The 27,267-nt window shown below is 41.4% G+C and overlaps 1 protein-coding gene across 5 annotated transcripts; it reads left to right on the forward strand.

Moving 5' to 3' along the window:
• The first annotated feature begins 639 nt into the window (after positions 1-639).
• Positions 640-27,210, forward strand: LOC135695959 (uncharacterized). Of its 5 annotated transcripts, XM_089113517.1 has the most exons (12): positions 642-1,253; positions 2,199-2,382; positions 6,952-10,022; positions 11,746-12,159; positions 13,564-14,387; positions 14,747-15,278; positions 16,061-16,387; positions 17,178-18,778; positions 19,336-21,892; positions 22,518-23,369; positions 24,520-25,241; positions 25,807-27,210. In XM_089113517.1, exons 1-12 carry the CDS (start codon positions 821-823, stop codon positions 27,193-27,195), a joined length of 12,906 nt encoding a protein of 4,301 aa, XP_088969643.1. In that variant the 5' UTR covers positions 642-820; the 3' UTR covers positions 27,196-27,210. The 5 variants fall into 5 exon arrangements, with proteins under 5 accessions (XP_088969641.1, XP_065071267.2, XP_088969643.1 ...); XM_089113515.1 differs by having other exon boundaries at positions 640-2,382; positions 14,747-14,846; XM_065215195.2 differs by having other exon boundaries at positions 641-2,382.
• The last annotated feature ends 57 nt before the right edge of the window (positions 27,211-27,267 follow it).

Genomic DNA, 27,267 nt, shown 5'->3' on the forward strand with positions numbered 1-27,267 from the left:
ATAATACTCAATCTATTAGATTTTCTTAAGAATCTGTACATGTATAAGAATGGGTTGCTGTGTCCGGAAAAACTTGTCTTCTAGAGAAGTTACGATAACAAACAAAAGAGCTTATTTAAAGCTCAGGAAATAGAAAAATATGATAAACAGCCTGTGGTTATAAGAATGTAGCTAAAAATTTCAGCAAGTTTTTGGAAAAATAATACTGAATTTATGAGATTTTCTTAAGAATCTGTACGTGTATAAAAATGGGTTGCCGTGTCCGGAAAAACTTGTCTTCTAGAGAAGTTACGATAACAAACAAAAGAGCTTATCTAAAGCTCAGAAAATAAAAAGATATGATAAACAGCCTGTGGGTATAAGAATGTAGCTAAAAATGTCAGCAAGTTTTTGGAAAAATAATACTGAATTTATGAGATTTTTATAAGAATCTGTACGTGTATAAAAATGGGTTGCCATGTCCGGTACAAACTCGAAAGGAGCACGAAATTCTGTTCTCGTTCTGAATAGTTACGTACGTTCAGTTGTTGTTGATCGGTTATATCTTGGCAAAACGCTTCTATGATTCTATTCATTTGGGTTTACGGTTATGGCTATAAGAGCAGGTACTTGCCCAAAGTTCAGTGGTCGGCAATAGAATCTGCCCGTGCCGGGGTCATGAGATCATCTCCCAGTCTCAAGTTTGTTCAACAGATCTAGTTAAACTAAAAACGATTGGCCTCGAAATTTCAATTTTTCCTTATTATAATGATTTGATACAATACAAATGAAGTTTTGCATTCACGTGGAATTATAGAGGGAAATATAACACAAAGACGCAATGGCCAGGGCAGCAAGCTTATGGCTAGCTGCCGTGTTTTGTTTTAACATTTATATTTGTTATAGTCTGGTGGAAGGGTTACCACAAGGATCAATTATAAGAGCTAAGAGAGAGCTTGATGAGAACTTTGAAGATGCTCTTTATGAGAAAGAAGAGGGCTTGTTATCGAAGCGCGAAGCTAATGAACAGGAAGACAAAAGCCCGGAGAAAGGCGAAACAAAGGCTAGCGTAACAGAGGAGAAAGCTAGCGAATCTGCCAAGAAAAGCGAAACTGGCGGTAATGTTGCTATCGATAGCGAAGAAAGCATCGAAGCTAAAAGCAATGAAGCCAGTGAGAAAGATAACGGCGTGGAAGCTTCAGCGGCGAAGGATGAAAAACCGACAAAAGCCGAGGAGCAAGACGCAAAGGCGGAAACAAGGCATAATGTCGAAGGTAAAAACGCAGATAACCTTAGTAAAAATTTATTAAAGAAGGGCATGGACGCAAATGTTGACAATCCGCTGACTAACGGAGACTTGATAAAAAAATACGACCCTTCTACGGACACTAATAACGGTGATATGCTAGGCATGTCGAAGCGTACTGACATTGTTACGAAGCCTAACGACGTCGCTGACAGTAACACGAAACCGGACACTGACGCAAAGCGTAACGAGCTACCGAAAGTTTCAAAGACTGAGGAGACTAACAGTGGACTTGAAAAACGACAAACAATCAGCGAACCAAAATTATTTAAACGTAGCGAAAAGGAAACACATGATATACAAGAAGCAGGCGCGCCATCGCATTTTCAAGTTGACGATAAATCAGCTGATTTAGAAATTAACGCTAATTCAGCTGGAGTAAAAGTGAAAGCAAAACCAGCTTCTTTGCAAGTTGTATCTAGGCCAGGACAACACGGAGCCCCCATGATGCCATTTATGCCCCCTCCAATCCCCGTTATGCATCATATGCCTCATCACCACCGACATCATCATCATCATCACAGACGTCACCATTATGAGCATCCCGTATTTGTTGCACCATTTTACCCACATCATGAGGAGTATATGCCTTACGGGCATTTTGGGGGACATGAGGGAGGTTTTGAAGAGCCACGCTACTTTGCCCCTTACCATCATGGAGAAGAGGGTTATGGCTACGGGCATCCTCGTTGGGGTGAGGGCGATGGTGATGGTTACCATTTGTATGGGCGCCATCATGTCGATGGGGGCTTATATGGTCGATCGACAGTAGAAACTGCCCAAGACCCTCGTCTTTCAACCCCCGCGGCACTAGATGGGTTTAACTCAGGCATAGCCCTACCAGAAATGGACCAACGTTTTATGAGAATAAGCCATGTTAATGGTCCTAACTTTCGGTTCCAACATTTCGAAGATGATTTCAAGGGCGGTCCACCGACCATGGAGGAAGAGCAACTTGCAGCTCAGGGCGAGTACAGATACCACGTACCAAGAGGCCCTATCCCTGAAGAAGAAGAGGAGCATCATCATTCACGGCGATTGAAACGAAGATACCAACCAGAACACAAGTTCCCAGATTTCGCACCAAAGGAGGCTAGGTAAGGCTACTTCGCATAATAATCGTACTTTTTATCTTCATCTATACACAGTATTAATGCAGCAACATGTGAAAATGAACACTCGTGATAGTATGAGCCAAAACAACTATAAGACATTGCACCCTGAGTATCTCCAATATAACCAGGGTTACACAGATTAAAGTGTTGGCATGGAGGAGCTCGCTCCTCCGCTTCTTCCACTTGAGTGGCTCTGGTACCCAGAATAAAGACAGTATTACTAGCACTAAGATAGAGTAGAAATGGTTTGATTTTGTTTAAACCACTTGCCAAATAGGTTAGCAGATCATTTATGATTCTTAAAATCGCAGTAAATGCTATACCTAATTGCATAACTATCATCTATAGAAGGAAGGTTTTCTTTATGATAAGCTATATCATTAGGCTAGACCTTTGCTCTTCTCTGTGCTACAAAGACTGAATTTTGAACACATATGACAAGCAATGCAACTCAATGCAGATCGCATTGTGTCGAATATTTATCATACACTTTTTTACATACACAATTTCATACACAAGTTTAATCCAATCACCAGACAACATTTTAATGTTCAAGGTGGAAGATGAAATGATAAAAAAGATGGAAAATATTTGAAAGAACATCAGTAAAAATATAATTATTAGGTTCCTTCAAACTTAGGCCCATTATTGCCAAATTTGACAAAAATAGAGAAGAATTCATTGGGGAAATGGTGGTAGCATCAGTAATGTAAATTTTATTGTAAACACTTGTACACACTCAAACAGCAATGACACTGTTGCATAACAAGATGTGCAAGAAGTAGCACAAAACGACATTTATCAAAATTTTCTTTATAGACCTGATCTATGTTTGCGAATTAAGTAAATTCTAACATAGACAGTATGAATATTGAGGGCTGGCAGGCCATTATCATTATGGGTCTCTAATTGTACATAATAAAAATCAATTTATTGACATTGAATAGCAAGCAAGGCTTCAAAATTAGAAGTTGATTTCTTTTAACAAAAATAAATGGCAATACTAAATGTTTGCATTTACTGCAAAGCTGGAAACAAGAAGGCGTAAAAGGGCTGCAAGAGGAATATTTAGCTCCTGTTATTGATCAAATAAGCACAAAATTGCATTCTTTAAGTAGAAATCTTAGGCTAGGTTTGAGATCAAACTTATACATGCAAAATGCGAATGTATTTACAATGAGTAGCACTGCTAGAGCCAAGCGTAAACTAAGCTAAATTTCCTTGTATAGCATTTAGAAGGTGGTCTATAATAGGTAGTTACATGGTTTATTGGTTCATTTTGTAAACAAATGTATAATCCGCAAAGCAGGTTTTGGAATTTTTTCTTTATCAACATCTTTGCGTTATGATTCCAAAAATGACACAGAACTACTTCTTTAATGCAAAAAAAGCTAAATTATCTATTTCTTAATAAAAATAAAAGCCCAGCTAAATATTTTTTCGCTAAGATTCTCTAAAGACACTGTACCTCTTTTTAAATCTAAATCATAAATGTTGTTGTGGTTGAGCAACACGACTGCACGCATTTAAGTTTGTTTACTGTGGTTCCTCATTGTCTAAAATTTGCAGTTGCCATTGCCTGGTACGCCTGAGATTCGATTATCTGAGGCTCACGCAAAAGAACACGAGACAAGAAAAAAATATTTTATTTATAAAAATTAGACCTTAAGAATCTTTTGGATGAGGCGTAATTTGACTTTTGGAATAGGATAAATCAGGTCTTTCCAAGCCCTTACTAATATTGCCGATGATATTTGTACAATGGAGTTTGAAGAACTGTCCATGCTGACAATTTCCGACGTTCTAGTCCTTTGTCCATTTGTGCAAATAAGCAGTGGTGTCGCCACGGGGTGGACTGGGGTTGACATTTCCACCCCAGTTTTCCCAGAAGTCGATTTTCTAATTTCTCGAAATCCGTTGAAAACCCTTGGGGGGGGGGGTTGGTAGGTGGGCTGATCAGATCGATTTCGACTTTCGAACTTGCAAAGAAAGCTGCTTGAGAAAGTTGCTTGCTCAAAGATAGAAAAAAGATAAATTATTGTACTACATTACGAAATAGATAAAAAATACTAAAAAAACATTTCCAAGAGTCGCCCCATTTTTTTTTGCGCTGGCAACGCCACTGCAAATAAGCGTTACTTTAGGACTGATTTAGTGATAAAAAGGAGTTTAATTTCAGCAATGTTTCAAAATGGAATGTTTGTTTGATTCTTAATATGAAACAAACGATTAGCTTTTGAGAATCCATTGGCTGAGTTACCGGAGTAAACATTGTTTATTTGTTTACGATCACTATACAGTAAAATGCACCAAGAAACCCAAAGGCTTTGTTTATTACTGGTAACCAGTAAATCTTTGATTGACCTGATACAAAATCAGGGTAACGCTAGAGCAAGTCAAACATCAAAAGCTCAGTGAAGGTGCAAGTTATTTTTCAATGAATGGTTTGTTTAAAGCAATTGAGACTGCATTTGTACCTGTAAGTAAGCAAAGGACAACGGGTGCCTGAAGCAGGAAGACAAGTCCATTTTTCAAAAATGAACTAATGCTGTCAGATACCAGTGAATCGACGTCAAAATATGGCAAATAGGGGGCTAATGTTTTTCTAGAGGGTCAACAAAAGCAAGTTTTTAGAAATAAGTGGGTCAAAAACCCAACAATGTTAAAATGCACCAACCATTGTCCCATATAAACAAAATTTATAAAGTCGAGCATATGCTCTTTTAGGAATGCTCTCTTGAAATCATTCCATTGATAAAGAGAGGGAAATTCATTTTTCAGGTAGGGGGCAAAACCTCCAAAAAGAATCAAATTTGCTAACAAATGAAAAAATTTACAGGCAAAAGCAATAAAAACTATGTTGTAACCAACAATTAAGCAGATAATTTAATCGCAATTTCCGTCACTGCATTAACATAAAGATGCGAGGAGGCAGTCAGATAATTTTTCTACTCAGGAACTGGATCAACTATTACATGGAGTGGGGGACCGGGATAAATCTTATCTAGATGGTTTTGGGACTTGGAGTCAACAAAACTCAATAAATAACATGGTCCTCCATGCAGAAAAATCGTTCTTTTCAACTAAACAATTTAACATAGACTTTGATCACAACAATATATTCGTTTAAAGGAACTCTTTTGAAGAAACTTTGTTAAGATAGGGCCATTCAGAGTATAAGATCAGCGATCCACTACGAACTAGAAAGCTCGCATGTCAGATCAAGTAGTTCTTTATCAGCAGAACCACAAGCCACAAATCTATTTCGTTTTTTAAGTCACTGTCATTCTGAAACACTCGAAAGGTATTCTCTTCTAAAATTTATGGAAGTTGATTATTTTCAAAATATGTCCCCTAATGAGATTAAGTTAACCTTCGCAAGTCTGATTTCAAATTTGTAAAATTTCTACAAGCTCGCAAAACTATTATTTTGAAAAGTGTACCCTTCCCCAATGAGTAAGGTTTTCACGCCAAGGAAGAAACTTATATCTCAAATGCGTTGATTTTTGCTATTATCAAAAAGGCTTGTTTAAAAAGCATTGTATTTATCGGTAGATTTCCCCTTCACAGTAAGGACAGAAAACGGAAAACGCATGCAAAGAATATTTGCTCACTATTAGAATATTTGATATACTTGCTCGCTTTCTTACCTCAAATTTTCTTGTACTAAGTCGCAGTCATTCTGAAATACATTCTCTTTCATAAGAACCAGTAAATTGAGGTTCTGGCTAGCTGTTCTTAATTTTTTCGAAAATCTGAGGCTGGATTGCTTTTAAACTATTCTTAAATTATTAGGGTGTAAGCTGTAAAATTGCTAGCTTTTGCACTTTAAGGAGGTGTTCAGGCCTTGTTTGCTAACAAAGTGAGTGAGACATCTTTTATTAGCCGACAAGTTTGAAAATTCACCGAAAAAGCACCCCTAGATGGCAAAACGTCCACGTTTTTTAGATGAAGTCTTATACTGGGGTTTCACCACATTGTTCAAAATTGCATCTCACAGTAGTTCAGCCCCAGCTTGTTCTTTATTGTTCTTAGCATTTGACCAATTTTGAGGCTTGCGTTCTTACAAAATTCTTCTTGTAAAAAAGTGTATACTCGAATGGTATTTCCATTTGAAAAGTTTTGAAGCTCTCCTTTCTGTTTTTTTCAAGTAAACTTTTTCTTGCCCATATTCTGTGGTGGCATTTGTTTAGCTCTCATTGTAATTTCTCTTCTTAGAAAATTAAGCATGATCAAAATTTTCTCTATACACAAAACGCCTTGTTTCTCCAATCTTTGCGTTCCATTTGAAAAAGGCGCCAAAAATGAGCGAAAGGCGAACACTATCGGAACAGTTTTCTATCAAAACTACGAAGAGAAAATCTGTTGTTACGTAGCTTGATGAGTGTTAAACTGGTATTCTACCATCAAAAGTTATTCTTCCGGCATTTTTTGTGTTTAAAATGTAAACCATATCTCTAATACACAGAAAGAGCCAACCCTATCGCTTATCAATAGAGTAAGAACCAATCTTATTGCATAACTGAACAAAGATATCCTTTTCTTTTTTAGATATGAGAGTCCTAGAGAGAGATTCGAGATTCCAACCCTTGATCAAAAACCTTTTAGTCCCGTTGGAATGCCTGAACTCCCTGCTGGGGATGATTCCGTGGGTGCCCCAATGACAAGCCAGATAACTGATGATGGTAGAGAGGCTGTAAACCAATTAAATCAAAACGAGGCATCTGGAATGCCCATGCCCGAAGTACACAGTGATACACAGTCACCACTTAGCGAGCAACAAGAGGCTGAGAAAGAGGATCACGAGTACCGAAGACTCACCGAACAGCAAGAACATATGTATGAGCAAATACAAAAGATTAAGCCAGCAGGCGATACGGCAACTGCCGGCGACAGCATTGACCCACACATGGACATGGAACGAAATATGCATGATGAGTACCATCACAACGAAAAGAGAACGAGAAAAGACGAAAATAAACGAGGTGTCGTATCGAATACGACTTCATTGAATAACTCGTCCGGACATACGCCGATTGTAAACGATCAAGCTCCAAGTGGCAATGCAGCCAAACAAGCTACAAATAATCGCAATACTGCAAAGACGTCAGACAGTAAGACAGCAAAAAAGAAGAGTGGTGTAAAACTAAGTGAAAAAATTAAGAAACTGAGAAAAAAATCAGAGGTTGAGCGCCGAAGTACTGAAAACAAGAAAGCTGAAAAGAAATCAGTCCTCAAGCCAGAGAAGGAAAAAGAACAAAAAGCTGGGAGGAAGAATGTCGTTATTGTAAATAGACCCCCAATTCTTTATCACCCGCCACCTGAAATCTACCACAGGCCACCGATTGTATTGCATCGTCCACCAATATTGGTACAAAGACCAGCCATCGTTTACCATCAGCCCCCAGTCATAGTTCATCGTCCAGCCGTGCTTTACAGACAACCACCTCTGGTGTTCCATCAACCACCCCCCGTCATTAGCCAGCCTATGCTCCATTCGCAAGATACATTCACAACTCGTCCAGCACTTCAACATGTAGGATCTAAAGTTATGCCTGCAGGCACAGTGCTTGGTATCCCCCCGGCTTCAAGATGGAATCCAAATGCAAAAATGGTCGTTGATTCTGACCGCGATACAGGTTCAGTTTTACAAGATGATGATGATGATGATCATCAGGCTCTTGGAGGTAATGTGCTCCTCGGGCAGGCGCATACAAGACAGCTTAGTTTTGACAGCGAGGAAGATACTATAGGTGAACAAAAATCTGGCATACCAACTACAAAACACGCCAAGAAAGCACACAAAAAAGGCTCCCTCCCTCATCATAGAGCTGAATCTCACCAAAAAGTAAAACGAGAAGCACCCAAAGCAAATGCAAACGAAACTGCACCGACAGTAGAGAAAGAGCCCGCTTCTGCACCAAGCCAGAACAATACTAAGAGAAGTGAAACGTCGACTGCCGTAAAACAAGGCAAAAAAGGAACCAAGAAAGACGTTGTTGTAAACCGCCCACCCATTATCTATCATCCTCCTCCAGAAATCTACCACAGACCAGACATTGTTATCCATAGACCACCAATTGTTATACATAGGCCACCCATTATCTATCATCAGCCCCCTGTAATTGTGCATAGGCCTGCCGTTGTTTATCATCAGCCGCCGATTGTTTTCCATCAGCCTCCACCTGCAGTACAACAGCCTCTGTTATATTCACATGATACATTCGTCGTCCACCCAAGCTATGTTGCACAGCATCTTGGATCTATTTTGAGGACAGCACATCATTACGTTGGCCCACCTAGACTTTTGACTCATTTAGGACATCCACTGTTTAACGGAGAACAAGGCAGTGAGGAACACTCATACCCTCAAGAGACACATAGCTTCGACCTCTCACATATGGGAGGAGAAGAAAGCGATGCTATAGGAGGACACAACGGTTTGGGACTCTTAGGGCACATGGGCGGACTTGGAGATGATGCTCACTTTGGGGGTCTAGGTGGCTATGATGAATCCCACTTCGGTGGAGAAGGGCACCTTGGAGGAGAAGGACACTTTGGGGGAGAAGGACATTACGGCGGAGAGGGTCACTTCGCAGGAGAAGGACAATTTGGAGGACAAGGACACTTCGGAGGAGAAGGACAATATGGAGGACAAGGACACTTCGGAGGAGAAGGACAATATGGAGGACAAGGACACTTCGGAGGATATGGAAGGATAGGTGGAGATTCTCATTTTGGAGGCGAAGGAAGCCTGGGTTTCTTAGGCAATGGAGTTTCAAGAGGAACATTAGGAGGCAATGATGCAACTGCTGAGGGATATGAATCAGAACAACGTGGAGGCTTCCTTGGAGGACTTGCAAACTTTGGACGCTTTGGAGGAGGATTGGCTAAAAGATCTCACGTAGAGCATGCAAAGAAGAGGAGTAGACAAGAAGGTACAGTGAAATACCAGGATATTGCGGGTTCTGCTGATCTCGAGCACCAAGACCCTGTGAATGTTTATCATAGTACTATGACAGCAGGGCATGTGTTAGGATTATCGGGACATGGAGCTGATGCAGCTCATAGCATTTACGATACAATGCTTAGCCATGAAATGCATGACCAACAGGCAGCGATGCCAATGCATACGTCATTTGAAAGCCACGATGCACACTACACGGGCGCTTACCATACAGACGCCCCAATGCCTGTAATGGACGCTGCGATGCATGTCGAAGGCGCACCAACGCATATTGTTGAAACAAATCAACAAATCGTGCACCAGCCTGTGGTGCTTCAGCATGACCCCCCTACGGTGCTTCATCCCGTTTACCACGAGATTGATTCCACTTCGAGTCATTCATCGTCAGAGGGGTATGTCCCCGACGAGGGCTCTGCAACCCATTATGTCCATTTCCATCCCCTAACTATCCACCATCACCATATCCATCACTTTCATATTCTCAAGCCCGATGACGAATACACAGTTGACGATGAACCAATTCACGTTCACCATAGTCATCATGAAAAAAATCAAAAACATAAACACAAAGTGACACATTTGCATTTAGTAACAGACCATGACCCAACAGTGAAGAAAAAATCTGAAGTGCGCCGGTCTTCAGAGGGTGCGGAAGGTACGCTAACAGCTTTCTAACACTTGCAATCTTTCTACATTCATTGCTTTGCTGAGAGATCTTACTATTTCTCTCACCAACATACTCTTTCTAACTAGAAAATGACCTTGAGAAGTTGATCGAGCTAGGTAAACAAAGAATTCGAGCTGTGCTCTTAAAAACACCTAGATTCACTGAATGATTATCGAAAGTAGTCCTTTTTGTAGCCCATACAAAAATAGGCACTTTCTTGCAACTGGGTAAAACTATGAATTTCAAGTGCTTTTTACAACAAATAAGACTATACTACATTATATAGAAGGTGTAAAGTTATGACTGATTTAATTAGCACAACGGGAGTACTACTTTACGATATCGGCAATTTTTGGGCATCTAATAAAGAATAATGTCTAATTAAGTTGGAAAAAGTTATTAGACTTAAAATTCTGAAATAGAATCCTACCTATGAACTAACCCAGTTACTAACACCTCTTCTTTGACTCCATTCATACACCGGGCAATCAATCAAACTTAAGGCAGTATTCCATTTGACATTTTTTGTGCGCGAATGCGTAGCTAAATGCTGCTGTCATGTGGCCGAGCGCACAAAAATTTGAGACTCTATTAACTTTCTGGTGCTCACAGCGGACGCAAAATCGAGACCACTTGATTTCAAAGACTCATTGCTAACAATGAGCCATTGCGCTACGCAAGCATCCCATAATGCATTTTAGACAGTCTGAAATCAATTTACTACCATTGAAGATAGTTTACTGCCATTGTTTGGATCGTCGCCACGCTCGCAAAGGCCCATTGTTAGCAATGAGTCTTTAACTACGCATGCTCAGATTTGGGTGATACGCCCGCGCGCACAAAAAATGTCAAATGGAAATCGGCCTTTAGTCAAAGTATGAAACTTTTTGACGTAAAAGCGCAAACGTTTAGGACAGCAGTCATGAACGCGACTCAAATTACTTCTTTGACATATCATGCCTTTTTGTAATTCTTTTAATGCTGTTTTATTTATGTCGCTTTAGCATACAACAAAGGATAAGAGTTAGGTTTTGTGTTAAATGTGTCAATCATTGTCTCCTAAATGAGAATATTTAACAAAAAGTTTCCCGAGAAATACTGATTTGATAGGTAGTGCACCTTACAATTACCAGGTGTTATATATAACAAGTTAAGCAACAGAAAGTTAGAAAAGTTTCAAACATTTTTGGTTCCTTTTCTTCAGATGAGTTTGGAAAGACATATTCTTTGCAGAGATGCAAAAATTACCTTCAAATAAATCAAATATAATTTCGGAGTTTACTGGTAATCTAAAAAATAACCTCTCGAAGATAAAAAAGACCCTAAAGGGATCAAATCTCTATTTTGGGATTATTTTGATACAAGTTTTATGTCTCTGTAAAATTTGACGAGCAACATTACTTTATTTTCAAAAAACGTATCTTATCAAAACAAGTAGGCCCGGAGAAAAATTCTTTAAAATAGCTGCCAGTATTTTTGAAGTTTGACTAATTTATATTCTTGAAGACTCGTTGCTAACAATGAGCCATTGCGCTACGCAAGCATCCCATAATGCATTTCAGACAGTCTGAAATCAATCATGGTTAATCCATAGAAGTTTACTGCCATTGTTTGGATTGTCGCCTGGATAATTAGCCACCCTCGCAAAGGCTCATTGTTAGCAATGAGTCTTTAACAAGGAGCTTTATTAATGTTGATAATTCATTCTCAGGTATTCCAGATTTGGCCAATTACATAAATGGCGCATTGGGTCCTGAGGATGCTCAACACCCATCGCAGGAAGAGCAGGGTGAAATTGAAAAGGGAATCGCACCTGAGCGTGATGCACCCCTTCTGGATTCTGCATCACCCGAAAAGGAAGAAATGTATTCAATGGAAAACACACAGGCATTCCAGCCAGTCATGCCTGTGCCTGTGCAACGCTTTGAAGGGATGTCAAGCAATATCTTTGGAGGTATGGTACCAGTTGGCCCAGGCTCTTTCCCTGTACCAGGAACAAATGACGGATATGGTGGAAATGCAGTTGTCAGATCTCATGTTCCTAATAAGAAATCCAAAAAGAAGAGCAGCAAAAAGGGGAAATCAAAGAAGATGAAGGACAGCCAAAAGAAACAGTTCATCGATTGTGAGTTTTCATTTATGAATATTTTATCATTTACCTAGTAAATCGATGGCATGGTTAGCGCCGCAGAAAACAGAAACGACATTGCTCAGCCAGATTTGAAAAAAATTTTTTCAAAACTCTCACAAAATCATTTATGATTTCATTGTTGAGAAAAATGTGAATTGTAATACCACAAAAAAGGAAGGTGATTCAGGACTCTGATGATAGGGATTTTCTCATTTTGTCCTTGTTTCTAGAAACAGGTTTTGAAAAAACCAGTACGAAAATTGATATGCGTTAATCTTTTGGCAGCAATATACCTAGAGCAGGCCTGACAAGAAAGGGGGGAGAGACTGAGAAGAGAGGGGGAAGAGGCTGAGAAGAGAGGGAGGGAGAGATTGAGAAGAGAGGGAGGGAGAGGCTGCGAAAAGTGATCAGGGAGATCAAGTCTGCTGAATTTAGTTTTGACAGAAAACCGGTTATAAAGCAAACCAGTTTTCCTAAGGTTACAAGGTCTGGGAAGAATGAGTTGTGGGAAGGAGATGGTGAATTTGGCAAGGAGATTCGGAATTGGAGAGCGCAGGGGAGAGGGTGGGGCTATTTTGGTGAATTTGACGTATCTCATTGGACGAAGTATCTCTAGTTTCCTAGTCTATGATAGTATCGGTATAAAATTGATGGGTCAGCAAGAAAACGCTGGGTTGCAAGAAGCTGGGGAAACCTTGTAAGTTGCTGATGAGTCGGTAGTATTTGACTGAATTTGGTCAAGATAACAAAGAAGATAGAGCTCGCCACCCAAATATGAGAGAAGTACGCCAAAAAGATGAAATTGAGATTTGTAAATTGTTAAAAGTTTACGGGATGAGAAGAATTTATATGCTCTGAAGAGGGACCCAAACTTTTGAGATAAATAAATCATTCTATTTAATCAACTTGAAAAGTGAACCTCGTAACTAAAATCGGACATCACCCCGCCCCTGAAAATTTTACTTTAATTCAGACAGGAGCGATGTCATGATAAGTTGCCAAATTGTGCTAAGATTCTTCTTTATTTCAATCAAATATTTATCAAAATTGTATTCTTTCACGTGCTCTTTAACAAATATGTCATCTTCTCCATTCAACCTTCTAACATATACATTACATTTTTACACTACATTTCTCCTCCCACTTTTCAGTTTATCACTTCAGCTTTCCAATTTCCTTGCATCTGGTTTTCAATACTTACTACTTCCTGTTTGTGCGAAATATTTCTCTAAACGCCTTATTTTAACCAATCTTTCTTTGTTTGTCAGTTCTTCTTTACTCGCATTCATTCTTGTTCTCTTTAACTTTAATTCAAACATAGCAAAACTCAAAACACTTAGGGCTAGGATATGAAACTTTGCAAACATAGCCTCATTTACGTCACTTTACTTTTTACAGCTCACATTGGTGGACAAGAAGGCATTCAAACTGGCGGTAGCTATGGCGGTGGCTTTGGCGGTGGTCTCGGCGGTGGTCTTGGCGGTGGTCTTGGCGGTGGCCTTGGCGGTGGCATTGGCGCTGGCATTGACGGTGGCATTGACGGTGGCATTGGCGGTGGCATTGGCGGTGACATTGGCACTGGCCTTGGCGCTGGCTTTGGCGCTGGATACGGTGGTAGCTATGGTGGTGGCCATGGTGGTAGCTATGGCGGACATGGTTTCCAAGGAGATGGTTTCGTAGACCATACTTTCACTCCGATAGGACATGACTACGGGCATGTATATGACGGCCACCGCATGGTGGAGGACCATGGTGTCGATACCGTGTACCACAGGCCACCTATGGTTATTCGTCGCCCACCTGATGTTATCAACAGGCCTGATATAGTTTTTCACAGAGCACCAATCGTTGTGCACCAGCGACCAATCATTTACCATCAAGCCCCTGTTGTTGTTCATAAGCCACCAGTTGTCATCCATCAGTCCCCTGTCGTGGTCCACCCGGTAATTCACCATCATAAATTTGTGACACATCATGTACATGACTTGCACGTTGTACCAGTGGCACATCATAATCACTGTGGTTGCCATGGCAAAAAGGACTGCATTTGCGATACAGCTAACGATGAAGTGAGTGATGACGCAACTGAAGTCGCTGATGAGACGACTGAAGCAAAGAAGAAGTCAACCAGCCCAAAGAAGGAAAGCAACAAAGAAGCGAGGAACATACGGTCGCTCGTTGAAAACATCCAAAACGTTATCCGTGAAAAAGTACGCAGAGAGGTAAGTCATAACATACACCACTTATAAACTCTTTTTGCTAAAGGCATAGGCCCAAACAGTTTACATTTAGGTTACAAGGTAAAAACGCCCGAGGAAATATTTTTTCTAGAATGATTTACGTGGTTCTCGAATCGAGGTGACATATGAACACATGAAAGTAGAAGAATTGCTTTATCGAATTAAGACTTTTACAGATTTTATGCATTCACTTTTTTAATGGATTTTTGTGAAAAAATAACCTGTCACTTTTGGTCGTGGTCCTTTTTTAAGATCTAAGCAGACAATGTTTTTAATATGAAAGTCCGATTTTAAATATGACAGCTGTTCAAAAAGCAATTGGTTTGACCGTTTGGTTTTAGGTTAAAGAAACAGCCGAGCCAAAGACAAACGCCAAAAAAGCATCAAAGAAGACCTCTGTTCCAAAGTCAAATGAAAAGGGGGCGGACAAATTCAAGACAGGTAAGAAGAAGAAGAAGGATGTTGTAGTGAATCGACCACCGATCATCTACCACCCTCCACCAGAAATCTACCACAGACCTGATATTGTCGTACACAGGCCACCTCTATTGATTCATCGTCCATCGATCATCTATCATCAGCCACCTGTTATTGTACATCGCCCTGCAGTTGTCTATCATCAACCGCCATTGGTCTTCCATCAGCCACCACCAGCCGTTCAACAGCCGTTGCTTGTCTCACATGACTCCTTCGCTATGCATCCATCAAGTTCCTACACCCACATGGGCTCCGTTGTAAATAAGATAGGTGCATATGTTGGTGTACCCCACGGGCCTATACTCGGGTACCCTCATAATCAATTTTATGGACCAACTGGATATGCACATGGCGCTGGAAGCTACCCAGACTTTGGACAGCCAATGTCATACGCAGGTTAATAGTCGTAATGTTTTTTGCATTATCAGTACACGTTACGACAATATCAGGTCCAGTGGCGTGTCTGAGGAGTGGCAGATATGGCAGAGGGTTGGGAACGATTAACTGCTTATGCCTCAAATCGTTTCTGCAAATGAAAGACAATCTTAAGGGATTGAAAGAAATCTTAAGGGAAGAAAAAAATGAAAGACTACCTAGAGGGAAGCGGGATTGAAGAACAAGCCATACCTGCTATTTCCTGTAGATATGCCACTGATAAAAGTTAAATGGGTATTAATGAAGCCTTTGCAAACCAAATTGTCTCAAAGATCTACTTGCATTTAATATTAGTAATGGTTATGCGCAAGTTAATGTGTCTAAAATGACAGTTCTGAATCCTTTATTGTTAAATAAACATAAATTTAAGATAAACAAAGAAAAAATGACGAACATTGAGATTTAAATCACAAATGAATAATGCCAAAAAGACAAAAAGAAATACTGGCAATCTTACTTGCTTAATGAAGTGACAAAATGCGATTGGCTTGGCACTTTGATCCTTTCGAGGCCATTATTGTGTATCAAAGCATTGAAATTGACTCTAAAATTACAAAACATTAGTCCATTTAGATGCATTGCTAATTATTCGGATTCAATATATTTAATTTTAAAAAAGCAACATTACTTTACTTTAAACTTATATTCAAACCACAATGAAATCTAATTTCAATTTAATTAACTATCATTCTATTAGATTTCAATATTTTATCACTCATCTTCATATCATATTATTTTTCAAGGTCCAAATGGTCACGGAGCAGAGGGAATGCATGGGGAAGCACATGGATTCGACGGAGGATATGAAGGTCATGGTGGATTCGAAGGTCATGGTGGGTTCGAAGGTCATGGTGGGTTCGAAGGTCACGGTGGCTTCGAAGGTCACGGTGGCTTCGAAGGTCACGGTGGCTTCGAAGGTCATGAGGCAGGATTTATGGGTCATGGTGGATTTGAAGACCATGGTGGACTCCACGAAGAAAACCCAATGGCCAGAGAATTCACTCCAGCAGGTCCTGGAGTCCCAGTCTCTGAACCTATGCCAGAAACCGGATTGAACTCACCAATGCCAGGTAATTACATAGTTAACTTCCTTCAAAGAATACTGCTTAACAATGGCATAAAGTTACAAGAAACAATTTTTTTCAGAGACTGTTCCTTATTTTCTGCATCCCCTCTTTATTGGACACTGTGGCTACATATCCTTAGTTATATATCCATCAGAGGTTCAACTCATCTGACGAATCATGAGGAATGAACGAGCCGTTATTTCTTGCAGCTAAATATGCCGAAAATTTTCTTATAAACACTAACAATCAATGGTGGAAATGGCTTTGTTGTCCCTTATAAGGAATGATAGACCTATGATGTCTACAAGAAATTGAACGAACGTGTAGAAATATATTGCTTTATTGTTAACTGAAATATTCAAAAATCTTGAAGCCGCTAAAGTGTAGACAAGTTGTGCAGTTTTTGCAAAAGTAGCAAAAAACATTCTTAAATACTATTTTCAGAAATATCTTGATAGCAATTCAAATCCGCATCCAGTTAGCATCAAGTAAAGATTCATGTCAAGTAAAGAAACATGTCAGTCAAGATTCAAGCTTTCAACAAAGTCTTTCAAAAATTCATTTAAATGAAAATAGCATTTTGCAACTACGGATGTTTTTTACTACGTTCAAATTTGGAACAAAATGCATGTACAGCTATTTCCTTCAGTAACTGGGCCTTAAAAATAAAAATGGGCCTTAAAAATATGTTAAGCATCAATATAATCCAAAACAGCCAAATCCGTTTGATTTATAAAGTTTGTTTTACGATGCAATTAAAAATATGATTTTTTACTTTTGCTTTCACTATTAGGTGGACCAGAAGGTGGACCAGAAATTGGACCAGAGCCAGGACTTTCTGGTGGTTATGGAATGGGTGCTCCACAATTCAAGAGACACGGAGTTCCAAAGAAGCCAGAAAAAAGCAGCGACCAAAATGCCAAGGTCAGATCAACAAGATCAGTTGAAAAGAAACACGTAAAGGCGTCTAAGAAAAACCACGTTGTTGTTCAAAGACCAGACCTGATCTACCATCAAAGACCGGAAATTTACCACAGACCACCACTGATATTCCATCAACCGGATGTGGTAATTCACAGACCACCATTCATAGTTCACAGACCAACAATTGTTGTCCACAAACCAGCTGTTATCTATCACCAACCGCCGGTCGTATTCAACACTCCGGATCCAGTCCTGCACGAGCCACATGCTGTCTCACATGATATGTATGTGACACATCAAGAGCCACACCAGATTGGATCAGAACTGTCTCATGCTGGCGGCTACGTCGGCCAAGAGGGCTATTACAATCACGACGAAGAGCATGGCGAAGAATTCCATGGAGACGCTGGGCACGGTGGCTTTGAAGGAGAACACGGGGGTGATTTTGGAGGTCACGGCTTCGTAGGAGGAATTCCCGGTCCTGGACCAATAGGGCCTGAAGTAGCCGGTCAAATGGGATATGGGGCCGCATTCAGCAACGCTCTTGGTAATTTGAATGCTGGACTTGGATTCGGACACGAGGAAGTTGGAGCGCCAGAGATGGGTGCCAAGCGTGAACTCAAAACAAGTAAAGGAGAGAAGAAGCACCACGTCGTTGTGCAAAGACCAGACCTTATCTATCATCAGAGGCCTGAAATCTATCACAGACCCCCTCTAATTGTCCATAGACCAGATATAGTCATTCATCGACCACCAGTTGTTGTGCACCGTCCAGATGTCGTCGTCCACCGACCTTCAGTTGTTTATCACCAACCTCCTGTAGTATTTAACACACCAGACCCTGTTTTACACCAACCACACGCTGTGTCACACGATATGTACGAGACACACCAAGAGCCACACCATATTGGATCAGAAACAGCACATGTAGGAGGATACGTGGGGCAAGAAGGCTACTATTCAGATCAAGAAGAACACGGTGATGGCGAGGGCCATGCTTTTGGAAATAACCATGGTTTTGATGGTGGCATAGATGTTGCTAGTGATGGGGGTCATCACGGTGACAGTTTTGGCTATAAGAGAAGCAGCCAAACAAAATCATCTAAAAAGAAGTCTGCTAAGAAATCAAGAGTCACTAGATCAGCAGAAAAGACAAAGGAAGCTCAAGAGAAAAATACCAAAAAGGGACACAAAAAGCACCATGTTCTTGTACATAGACCAGACATTGTTTATCATCAACGCCCAGAGATTTACCACAGACCACCCTTAGTCGTACATCGCCCAGATGTTGTTATCCACAGACAACCGTACGTTGTCCATCGCCCTCCTGTAGTTGTCCACAGACCAGATGTAGTCTATCATCAACCTCCAGTTGTCTTCCACACACCTGATCCTGTCACACACCAGCCACATGCTGTGTCGCATGATATGTATGTGACACATCAGGAGCCCCATCAAATAGGCTCAGAGGTAAGAGAGACATATTTTAAATAATAAAATAGCATATTAAGATAATAAAGAAATAATGTCAGATAACATGCAGCAAACAAAGGGCAATGTAAATACAGTTTTCTTCAAAACGTTTTACATAAATTCGGCTAAATTTGATTGGTCAACCGCTCGTGGTCGAGTGACTGTGAGCCACTTTTACCTGTGTCAAATGCCTTTAACTAGTGGCAAGGTACGACTAAGGCCCTTATGTTCTTTTAACACATCTAAAAAGCTAAAACAAGGTGCAACAACTAACTTAACTTAAGATAAGGCAGTAAGAGGAAATTATTTCAACGGTCTGTTCTTTTTATGTGACAGTACACAGATCGGCTGTCAGCGAACTGGACAAAAAGGCGGTGTTTTGTTAGATACATGGGTAAAAGATTGTTAGATACATATATGTTACCAATAACTCTTTACTGTCTACGTATCAATATATGTTAATACAATATATGTAGATAAAATACAGTTAATTTTTCTTTAACTGAAGCAATTGTAGACAAAAAATTTCATGAAAATATTTGTTTCATTTATAGGTTTCACATACCGGAGGTTACGTTGGAAGTGAGGGTTATCATGAAGCTGGTCATCATGGAGAATACGGAGTCACTGATTACGGTTATGGAAACGGCTTCAGTAACGGGTACGGAAATGGCTATGGTGTTTCAGGATACGGTCATGGTTACGGAGCAGATGTAAGCCATGGAGGGTTTGGATATAAAAGAACAACCACTAAGAAGGACTCAAAGAAAACTGCAAAAGGGCACAAAAAGCACCATGTTTATGTTCATCGGCCAGATATCATTTATCACCAGCGTCCTGAAATCTACCATCGACCACCACTTGTTATTCATCGACCTGACGTAGTTATACACAGACCTCCATATGTTGTACATCGGCCTGATGTTGTTGTTCACAGACCATCAGTTGTATATCACCAACCACCAGTTGTATTCCACACCCCAGATCCAGTTGTACATCAACCACATGCAGTTTCCAATGACATGTATGTAACACATCAAGAACCACATCACGTTGGTTCTGAACTCTCTCATACCGGCGGATACGTTGGCCAGGAAGGTTACCACGCAGAAGAAGGTCATGGTTTTGGAGGATTTGGCGGTTTCGGAAGCTTTGGTTCTTTTGGAGGATATGGCGGTCACGGTCAAGGCTATGGCGGTCACGGTCAAGGCTATGGCGGTCAAAGCTTGGGTCATGGTGGATGGGTTGGACCAGGAGCTGGAACTTTTGCTGGTCCAGTTTTCCCTGCGGCAGATGCACACTTTTTCTTTGCACCAGCAACTGCGCCAGCATTTTACTTTGCACCAAGACCTATCGTAGATGCACTTGGTGAGGCTGCACTCAGATCAGCTGTTCCAGGAAAAAGCAAACCCGAAAAAGAACATGTAAAAGATGTAAAGAGCTCCAAGAAGTTTGAATTTGGTGACTTTGGTCACCATGGTGGATTTGGAGGACATGGCGATGGCGGATTTGGCGGACATGGTGATGGCGGATTTGGCGGACATGGTGATGGCGGATTCGGCGGACATGGTGATGGCGGATTCGGCGGACATGGTGATGGTGGATTTGGCGGACATGGTGATGGCGGATTTGGCGGATTCGGTGGACATGGCGATGGCGGATTTGGCGGACATGGCGATGGCGGATATGGTGGACATGGCGACGGTGGTTTCGGCGGACATGGATTTGGCGGTCACGGATTTGGTGACGAAGGAGGCCATCATGGCGGCCACCACGGAGGCCACGATGATCATTTTGACCATGACTGGGATACGCATGATTGGGGACACGGACATGGAAACACTTGGGAACACCACCAAGATCATGATCACCATCATAGTGGCACTCAAAATGTTGTTCTGCAAAGACCGGATATTGTCTTCCACCCTCGCCCAGAGCTTTACCATAGACCTGATATCATAGTTCATCGTCCCGATATTGTGATTCACAGGCCATCAGTTGTTATCCATCAACCCCCTGTTTTAGTTCACAGGCCTGCTGTTGTCCTTAAGCAGCCGCCAGTTGTATTCCATCAGCCTCCTCCAGTTGTGCACAGACCTCATATGGTGTCACATGATAACTACGTTACGCATCAAGTACCGCATCATGTTGGTTCCAATGTTGAGCATGGCGGTGGCTATGGTGGGCATGGTGGTGGAGGATATGGCCATGGTGGAGATTCATATGGAGACGGTGGTTACTATGAGGGACATGACGTAGGCCATGTTGGACATGGTGAAGGTTTTGGACATGATGGCGGATTCGGCGGACATGATGGCGGATTTGGTGGTCATGATGGCGGATTTGGTGGTCATGATGGCGGATTTGGTGGTCATGATGGCGGATTTGGTGGTCATGATGGCGGATTTGGCGGACATGATGGCGGATTTGGCGGACATGGTGGCGGATTTGGCGGACATGGTGGTGGATTTGGCGGAAATGGTGGCGGATTTGGCGGACATGATGGCGGATTTGGTGGAGGTTTTGGACATGGAGGTGGTTTTGGTGGCCACGGAAATGGATTTGCAAAGTCCAAGATTGAAAGCAAGAAGAATGCTGCAAAGAAACATAAACTTCCCAAGAAAGAGACTGCAACAAAAGCAAAGCGCAGTGCAGATGAATCAAAAGAAGCCAAAACTGAGAAGGGAACACAAGGTAAAAAGAAGCATCATGTAACTGTGCACCGTCGTCCCGATATCGTCTTTCATCGCCGACCAGAGGTCATTCATCGGCCGGACATTGTCGTCCACAGACCTGACATTGTCATTAAGAGACCATCAGTTGTCATTCATAGACCACCAGTGGTTGTCCACAAACCACCTGTTGTGTACCATTCCCCACCAGTGGTGTTCCATCAACCCGCCCCTGTTGTGCATACCCCCCATGTTGTGTCACACAACCATTACGGAACACATCACGTACCAGTCCATGTTGCATCACACGTGTCTCATGTGGGATACACTGAAGGAGATGGTAATCATCACGGATCATATGGTGGTTACGGGTACGGTAACGGCCATGGTTACGGTAACGGTTACGGTGTAGGATATGGAGGAGGTCACGGAGGAACAGGTAGGAATACCAAGCATGTTTTCTTAACGAATTTTAAAGGCCACCTTATGTCGCGATTAAACATAATATGCTGTGAAATGTATTCATATGATAGGGAAGAAGATGATATAACATGAAAGGGATATTATAAATGAGGTGATAATAGACAAATGATATAAGGATAAAACTCATAACACTAGATATACGGGTAATAACATGATATATAAAAATCACATTTCTATTTATATGTCTAGTAAGGGTTAGAGATATAAAATGAACATATTTTGGCATACATGACAATAAGCTTACAGTTTAACAGACTTAAACAAACTATAAGCTGCAGAACATTTGCTCAGACATATTTAATAGCCAATTTCAATTTCTAATTTAACTATTAACGCAAGTAATGTCTGTCTGCTGCATGTTGAATATAGTCTAATATCAGGTTGTTTTTGTTTAATCCTGCCAACTAATCCTGCCGGGTCAAGGTACGGTAAAAAGGAAACTGACCTAAAGTAGACCAGAGATTCTTTTACTGTTTGTAACAAGCTATCAGTTTCAGACCCGCAGAGCAAATATGCGTGTTGCGAAAAATTCAACTCAAATAAAGCGGAGTCAGCCGTAAAGTACATACTTTCTTCTCTAGGTTTTGGTTATGTGAAATCAAAAGTTTCCACGAAAAAGCATAAGAAGAATGTCAAAGGAACAAGAAAAGACGCCATAGAGAACTTCCAAGAAACTGGACATAAAAGGCATTTTGGAGGTGGATTTGGAGGCCATGAAGGTGGTTTTGGTGGACACGAAGGAGGCTTTGGCGGACACGAAGGTGGCTTCGGCGGACACGAAGGTGGACACGAGGGAGGTTTCGGAGGACACGAAAGCTTCGGCGGTCATGAGGGTGGCTTCGGTGGACATGAAGGAGGACACGAAGGAGGATTTGGCGGACATGAGGGAATCGGCGGTCATGAAGGAGGATTTGGCGGACATGAAGGTGGTCACGAAGGAGGATTCGGTGGACATGGCTTCGGCTATGCCGGTCATGGCGAAGGACATGATGATGGACACCACTTTGATGAAGACTGGGATCATCATGACTGGGGACACGGACACGACAACACATGGGAACATCATAATGATCATGATCATCATCATGCCGATCAACAGAACATCGTCGTGCAACGACCCGATATTATCTTCCATCCACGCCCAGAATTGTATCACCGTCCAGACATAATCGTTCATCGTCCGGATATTGTTATTCACCGTCCATCGGTAGTTATTCACCAACCACCAGTTTTGGTCCATAGACCTGCTGTTGTCTACCACCAACCCCCAGTTGTGTTCCATCAACCGCCTCCAGTGCTCCACAGACCTCACGTTGTTTCACACGATATGTTTGTGACGAAACAAGAGCCACATCAAGTTGGATCAGAGATTGAGCACGGCGGAGGAGCTGGTGGCGGTGGATTTGGAGGCGAAGGAGGAGGAGCAGGAGGAGGTAATTTCTAATTATGTCAAGTTAAAACATTTTTTGTTTTAAGGTAACATGATATCTCGAAATATTTTCGTACTCAAAAAGTTATAATTCAAACTTTCGAAAATAAAGTCAAATTTGCCTTCCTTTCAACTCAAGATTATTGGGAAATCAAATCACTAATACTTACACTATACTGATATTGGTCACGTGATGCTGTGCTATACATTTGATGATGATAGCCGCGCATATTAGCCGAGTGCTTGGGCATTCGGCTCAAAAGAAAATAGGGTTGCAGGGATTTACCTTGTAATAGGGGTTGTGAGGGTTTAATACTCTTTACATGTGTGCGATCAATCATTACTAATTTGAGTATGTATAAAACGAGTCTGTTTGGTATAAACCAATCAGTAACAAAGTAGGAACGAGACGATAAATTCGAGCAAGATTTGAAGTATGCAAGTATCAATACAAAAACTATTAACCCCGACTTTTAACTTTTCAGGATTGACTCAAGATTATAAATGACAAGTTTTTACAAGAAAGTTTATTTCCAAACTTTTTAACTTGAATAACACGCTACAAGGACAGGTCCAGCTCCCGAGAACAGGGGCTACCATCGTCAAGTCACCGCATGGTTTGGACCTATATATAAATCACAACTAAACAAGGATGAATAAATAAATTTTGACATACCTTGACTAAAAGTCTCTTTTATACACTTGATATATCTAAAATATCCACTGGGTCCTCAGCAGCCTAAAAACACGAAAAAGTGCATTAGCAGGAAACTGATTGAAAATTTAATGGCCTCTTGCCTTATAGTTACAATAACCTGGACTATAGCCAGATCTCTACATTCACTCTTTATAAAGGCCATATACAGAGAGCGAAGAATGATTAACAAGATAAATCAGCAAGCAGGGATGTCGAAACCGGGGATGCGCCAATGATGCGTTTCCCCTCAACTTTTGGAATGATGCCCTTTTCTAAAAGCAACCTCTTTGAAAAAGCTTTTTTTCGACACGGTGCTCCTTCCTGCCTGTGCACTTCTAACTTCGAAAAGCTTCCGACGTCTTTGTAACTCAATAGCTTATTAATGTTTATATTTTCTTAAAAATAATAGTTAATAATACTTGAAACCCAATGGTCTCTATCATTATCATTCTTGCAGATACGGTCAGTCATGGCGGCTACTACGAGGGACACGACGTCGCACACCACGAAGCATCACACGAACACGAAGGTGACTGGGGACACGAAGAAGGACACGGTGATGAGGGATTCGGAGACCACGGCGGCTTTGGAGGATTCGGCGGACACCATGGCGGGTCTGGTGGATTTGGACACCATGGCGGATTCGGAGGAGGATTCGGTGGTGGTTTAGGCGGCGGTTTAGGCGGCGGTTTAGGCGGAGGCTTAGGCGGCGGATTCGGAGGATTTGGTCATCATGGAGGTCACGAAGAAGGAGGTCACGGATATGGAAAATCGATAGTTCCAAAGAGCAGCAAGGAAAAGCGCTCAACTAAGGAAAAACATCACAAGCAAGTCAAAAAGGAGGAATCAGCCTCGAAAAAACACCGCGTCGTTTTCTTTCGTCCACCGCTGATCTATCATCAGCCACCCGAGGTCTATCACCGACCAGATTTGATTGTCCACAGGCCTGATATTGTTGTGCACCGTCCAGAGGTTGTCGTGCACAGACCACCAGTCATTGTACATAGACCAGCAGTCGTATATCACCAGCCTCCTGTTATTTTTTATACCCCACCACCCACAGTACACCAACCAATGATGCAATCACATGATGCTTATTATTCAAGGCCAGAGTACGAGCATGTTGGAAGCAGCTTGCAGCATGCTGGCGGATATGTTGGAGTCGATGCACACCATGAGGTACGATACGAAAATTAAAACGCGGTTAGCACGCAGATAAAGTGCAGTTAAAACGCAGATAATATGCAAAAAATGACTTATGATGGAAAATTTGTTTTAACAATGAATTATCAATTTGCTTGGTTACGAAAACAATTACACATATTCTTTTGCAGTGAACAAACTGTCTAATGCAGTCCATTAAATTGCTGCATGTTTGTCTCAAATAGTGTTGTAACAGCTAACGTTAAATAAACCAGAGCATTATATATCTAATAGCTATGTTACAGGTAGCATATGCAAACTATAAAAAATATCGAAAGCATTTACAATGTTACAACAAGATTATCAGATTAAGATTAAGATTAAGATTATCAGTCAAGTATCACCTAACCTAGAAATAAATGTCATACACTCAAGTTTGGGGGCTCTTTTTTGAAGCTGCCAATTATTAGGGCTCTGTTTGAGGTAATGTTTGCCATATCATTTTGATCCAAGTATGTCACTGTTTCTAAACAGGATTAACATCCAATATTTTTGACACGATTTGACACAAATTAATACCATTTTTAAATTTGCCTTGCAGGGAGGATTTGATCATGACGAAGGACATGCAGGTGGATTCTTCGGCGGTGAAGAAGCAGGTCATGGCGCTGAAGTCGCTGCCGACTTTGGTCATGGAGCTGAAGGAGGTGATGCCGGATTTGTAGGACAAGGCGGTATTCCAGACGCAGGGTTTGGAAATGGCGAATTCGGACAGGGTCAGTTCGGACATGGAAATGAGGGAGTTCCTGGGGTAGGCAAATCTAGCATTGCAAAAACGAAGAAAGCGCAGAAAGAAGATCAAGATGATGAAGATAATGATGATAAGAAGAAGCGGTCTCTCCTTGCAAAACTGATCAAGAAGCGAAGCACTGATGAAGAAAAACAAACTGGAAAGCCAAAGAAAGAAGAGACGAAAAAGAAAACAAAAGGAAAGAAGTTATCTTTCCACGCCAACTCAAAGCATGGCAAAAAAGGTGAAAAAAGTGGAAAGAAAAGCAAGAAGAATGACATTATTGTAAAGCGACCACCAGTCATTTATCATCCACCCCCAGAGATCTATCATCGTCCTCCCATTATTGTCCACAGACCACCCCTTGTTATCCGTAGACCGCCCATCATCTACCATCAGCCTCCAGTCATCGTTCATCGCCCAGCCGTTGTCTATCATCAACCACCCTTGGTTTTCCACCAACCTCCACCTGCAGTTAGTCAGCCAATCCTTAAATCACATGACACATTCATGATGCATCCAGCTGCGAGACTCTCGCATATGGGTTCAATGGTGACAAATTCTGGTACATATGTTGGTGTTCCAGAGCACAGATTTATGTATCAAGGAGGCATGGGATTCTTCCACGCACCACACGAAGAGGGCTATGCTGGACACTCAGCAGAAGGAGGTGAAGGTGAACATATGGTTGAAGGTGGATCTGAAGGTGCAGTTGAGGGAGGCTATTCTACTGGAGCTGCAGGAGTTAGCATGGAAGGAGGCGAACACGGAGGGTTTTCAGAGCTAAACTCACCACAATTTTCTCATGGTGCCTTTGGTCGGGACCAAGTTGAAATGGGTGGAAGCGAACAGGAAGGTGGTGAACAACAAGAAGGCAACTATGCACAAGAGAAGTCCAAGACTGCAGAAGCCTCTAAAACTAAGGAGAAAGACACATCAGAGAAAAGAAAACAGATAGCAAGGCCAGAGAACAAGCCAGCTAAAAGAACACTAAAGAAAAGCCTGAAAAAAATTATCAAGCGACAAGTTATGGCCTTCCCACGAGGTTACAATGAACTTCCAAACAACTACGATCAAGCATATTCACCATATTACAACGAGCATAAACACCACAAAACACGAGTCGATGTTGATGTTGTCGGGAAAAGATCTGCAGAGGAAAAACAAACAATTAATGATAGGAGTACTTTTTTATTCTGAGGCGGCCTCGGGTGGTTTCACCGTCCGAGGCCTCAGGAGGTAACGACGGTTCCCCTGACACTAACAAGGCCA

Source organism: Rhopilema esculentum, chromosome 17, assembly GCF_057945365.1.
Source record: "Rhopilema esculentum isolate cy_ngs chromosome 17, ASM5794536v1, whole genome shotgun sequence".
In the NCBI taxonomy this organism is placed as follows: domain Eukaryota; kingdom Metazoa; phylum Cnidaria; class Scyphozoa; order Rhizostomeae; family Rhizostomatidae; genus Rhopilema; species Rhopilema esculentum.

Bases quoted from the DNA above. Each gene is read 5' to 3' on its own strand.
- LOC135695959 (XM_065215195.2), top strand. From the start codon at position 821: ATGGCCAGGGCAGCAAGCTTATGGCTAGCTGCCGTGTTTTGTTTTAAC. The intron at 2,383-6,951 runs GTAAGGCTACTT...TTTCTTTTTTAG, and splicing joins TTCGCACCAAAGGAGGCTAG to ATATGAGAGTCCTAGAGAGA. The intron at 12,160-13,563 runs GTGAGTTTTCAT...TACTTTTTACAG, and splicing joins AAAGAAACAGTTCATCGATT to CTCACATTGGTGGACAAGAA.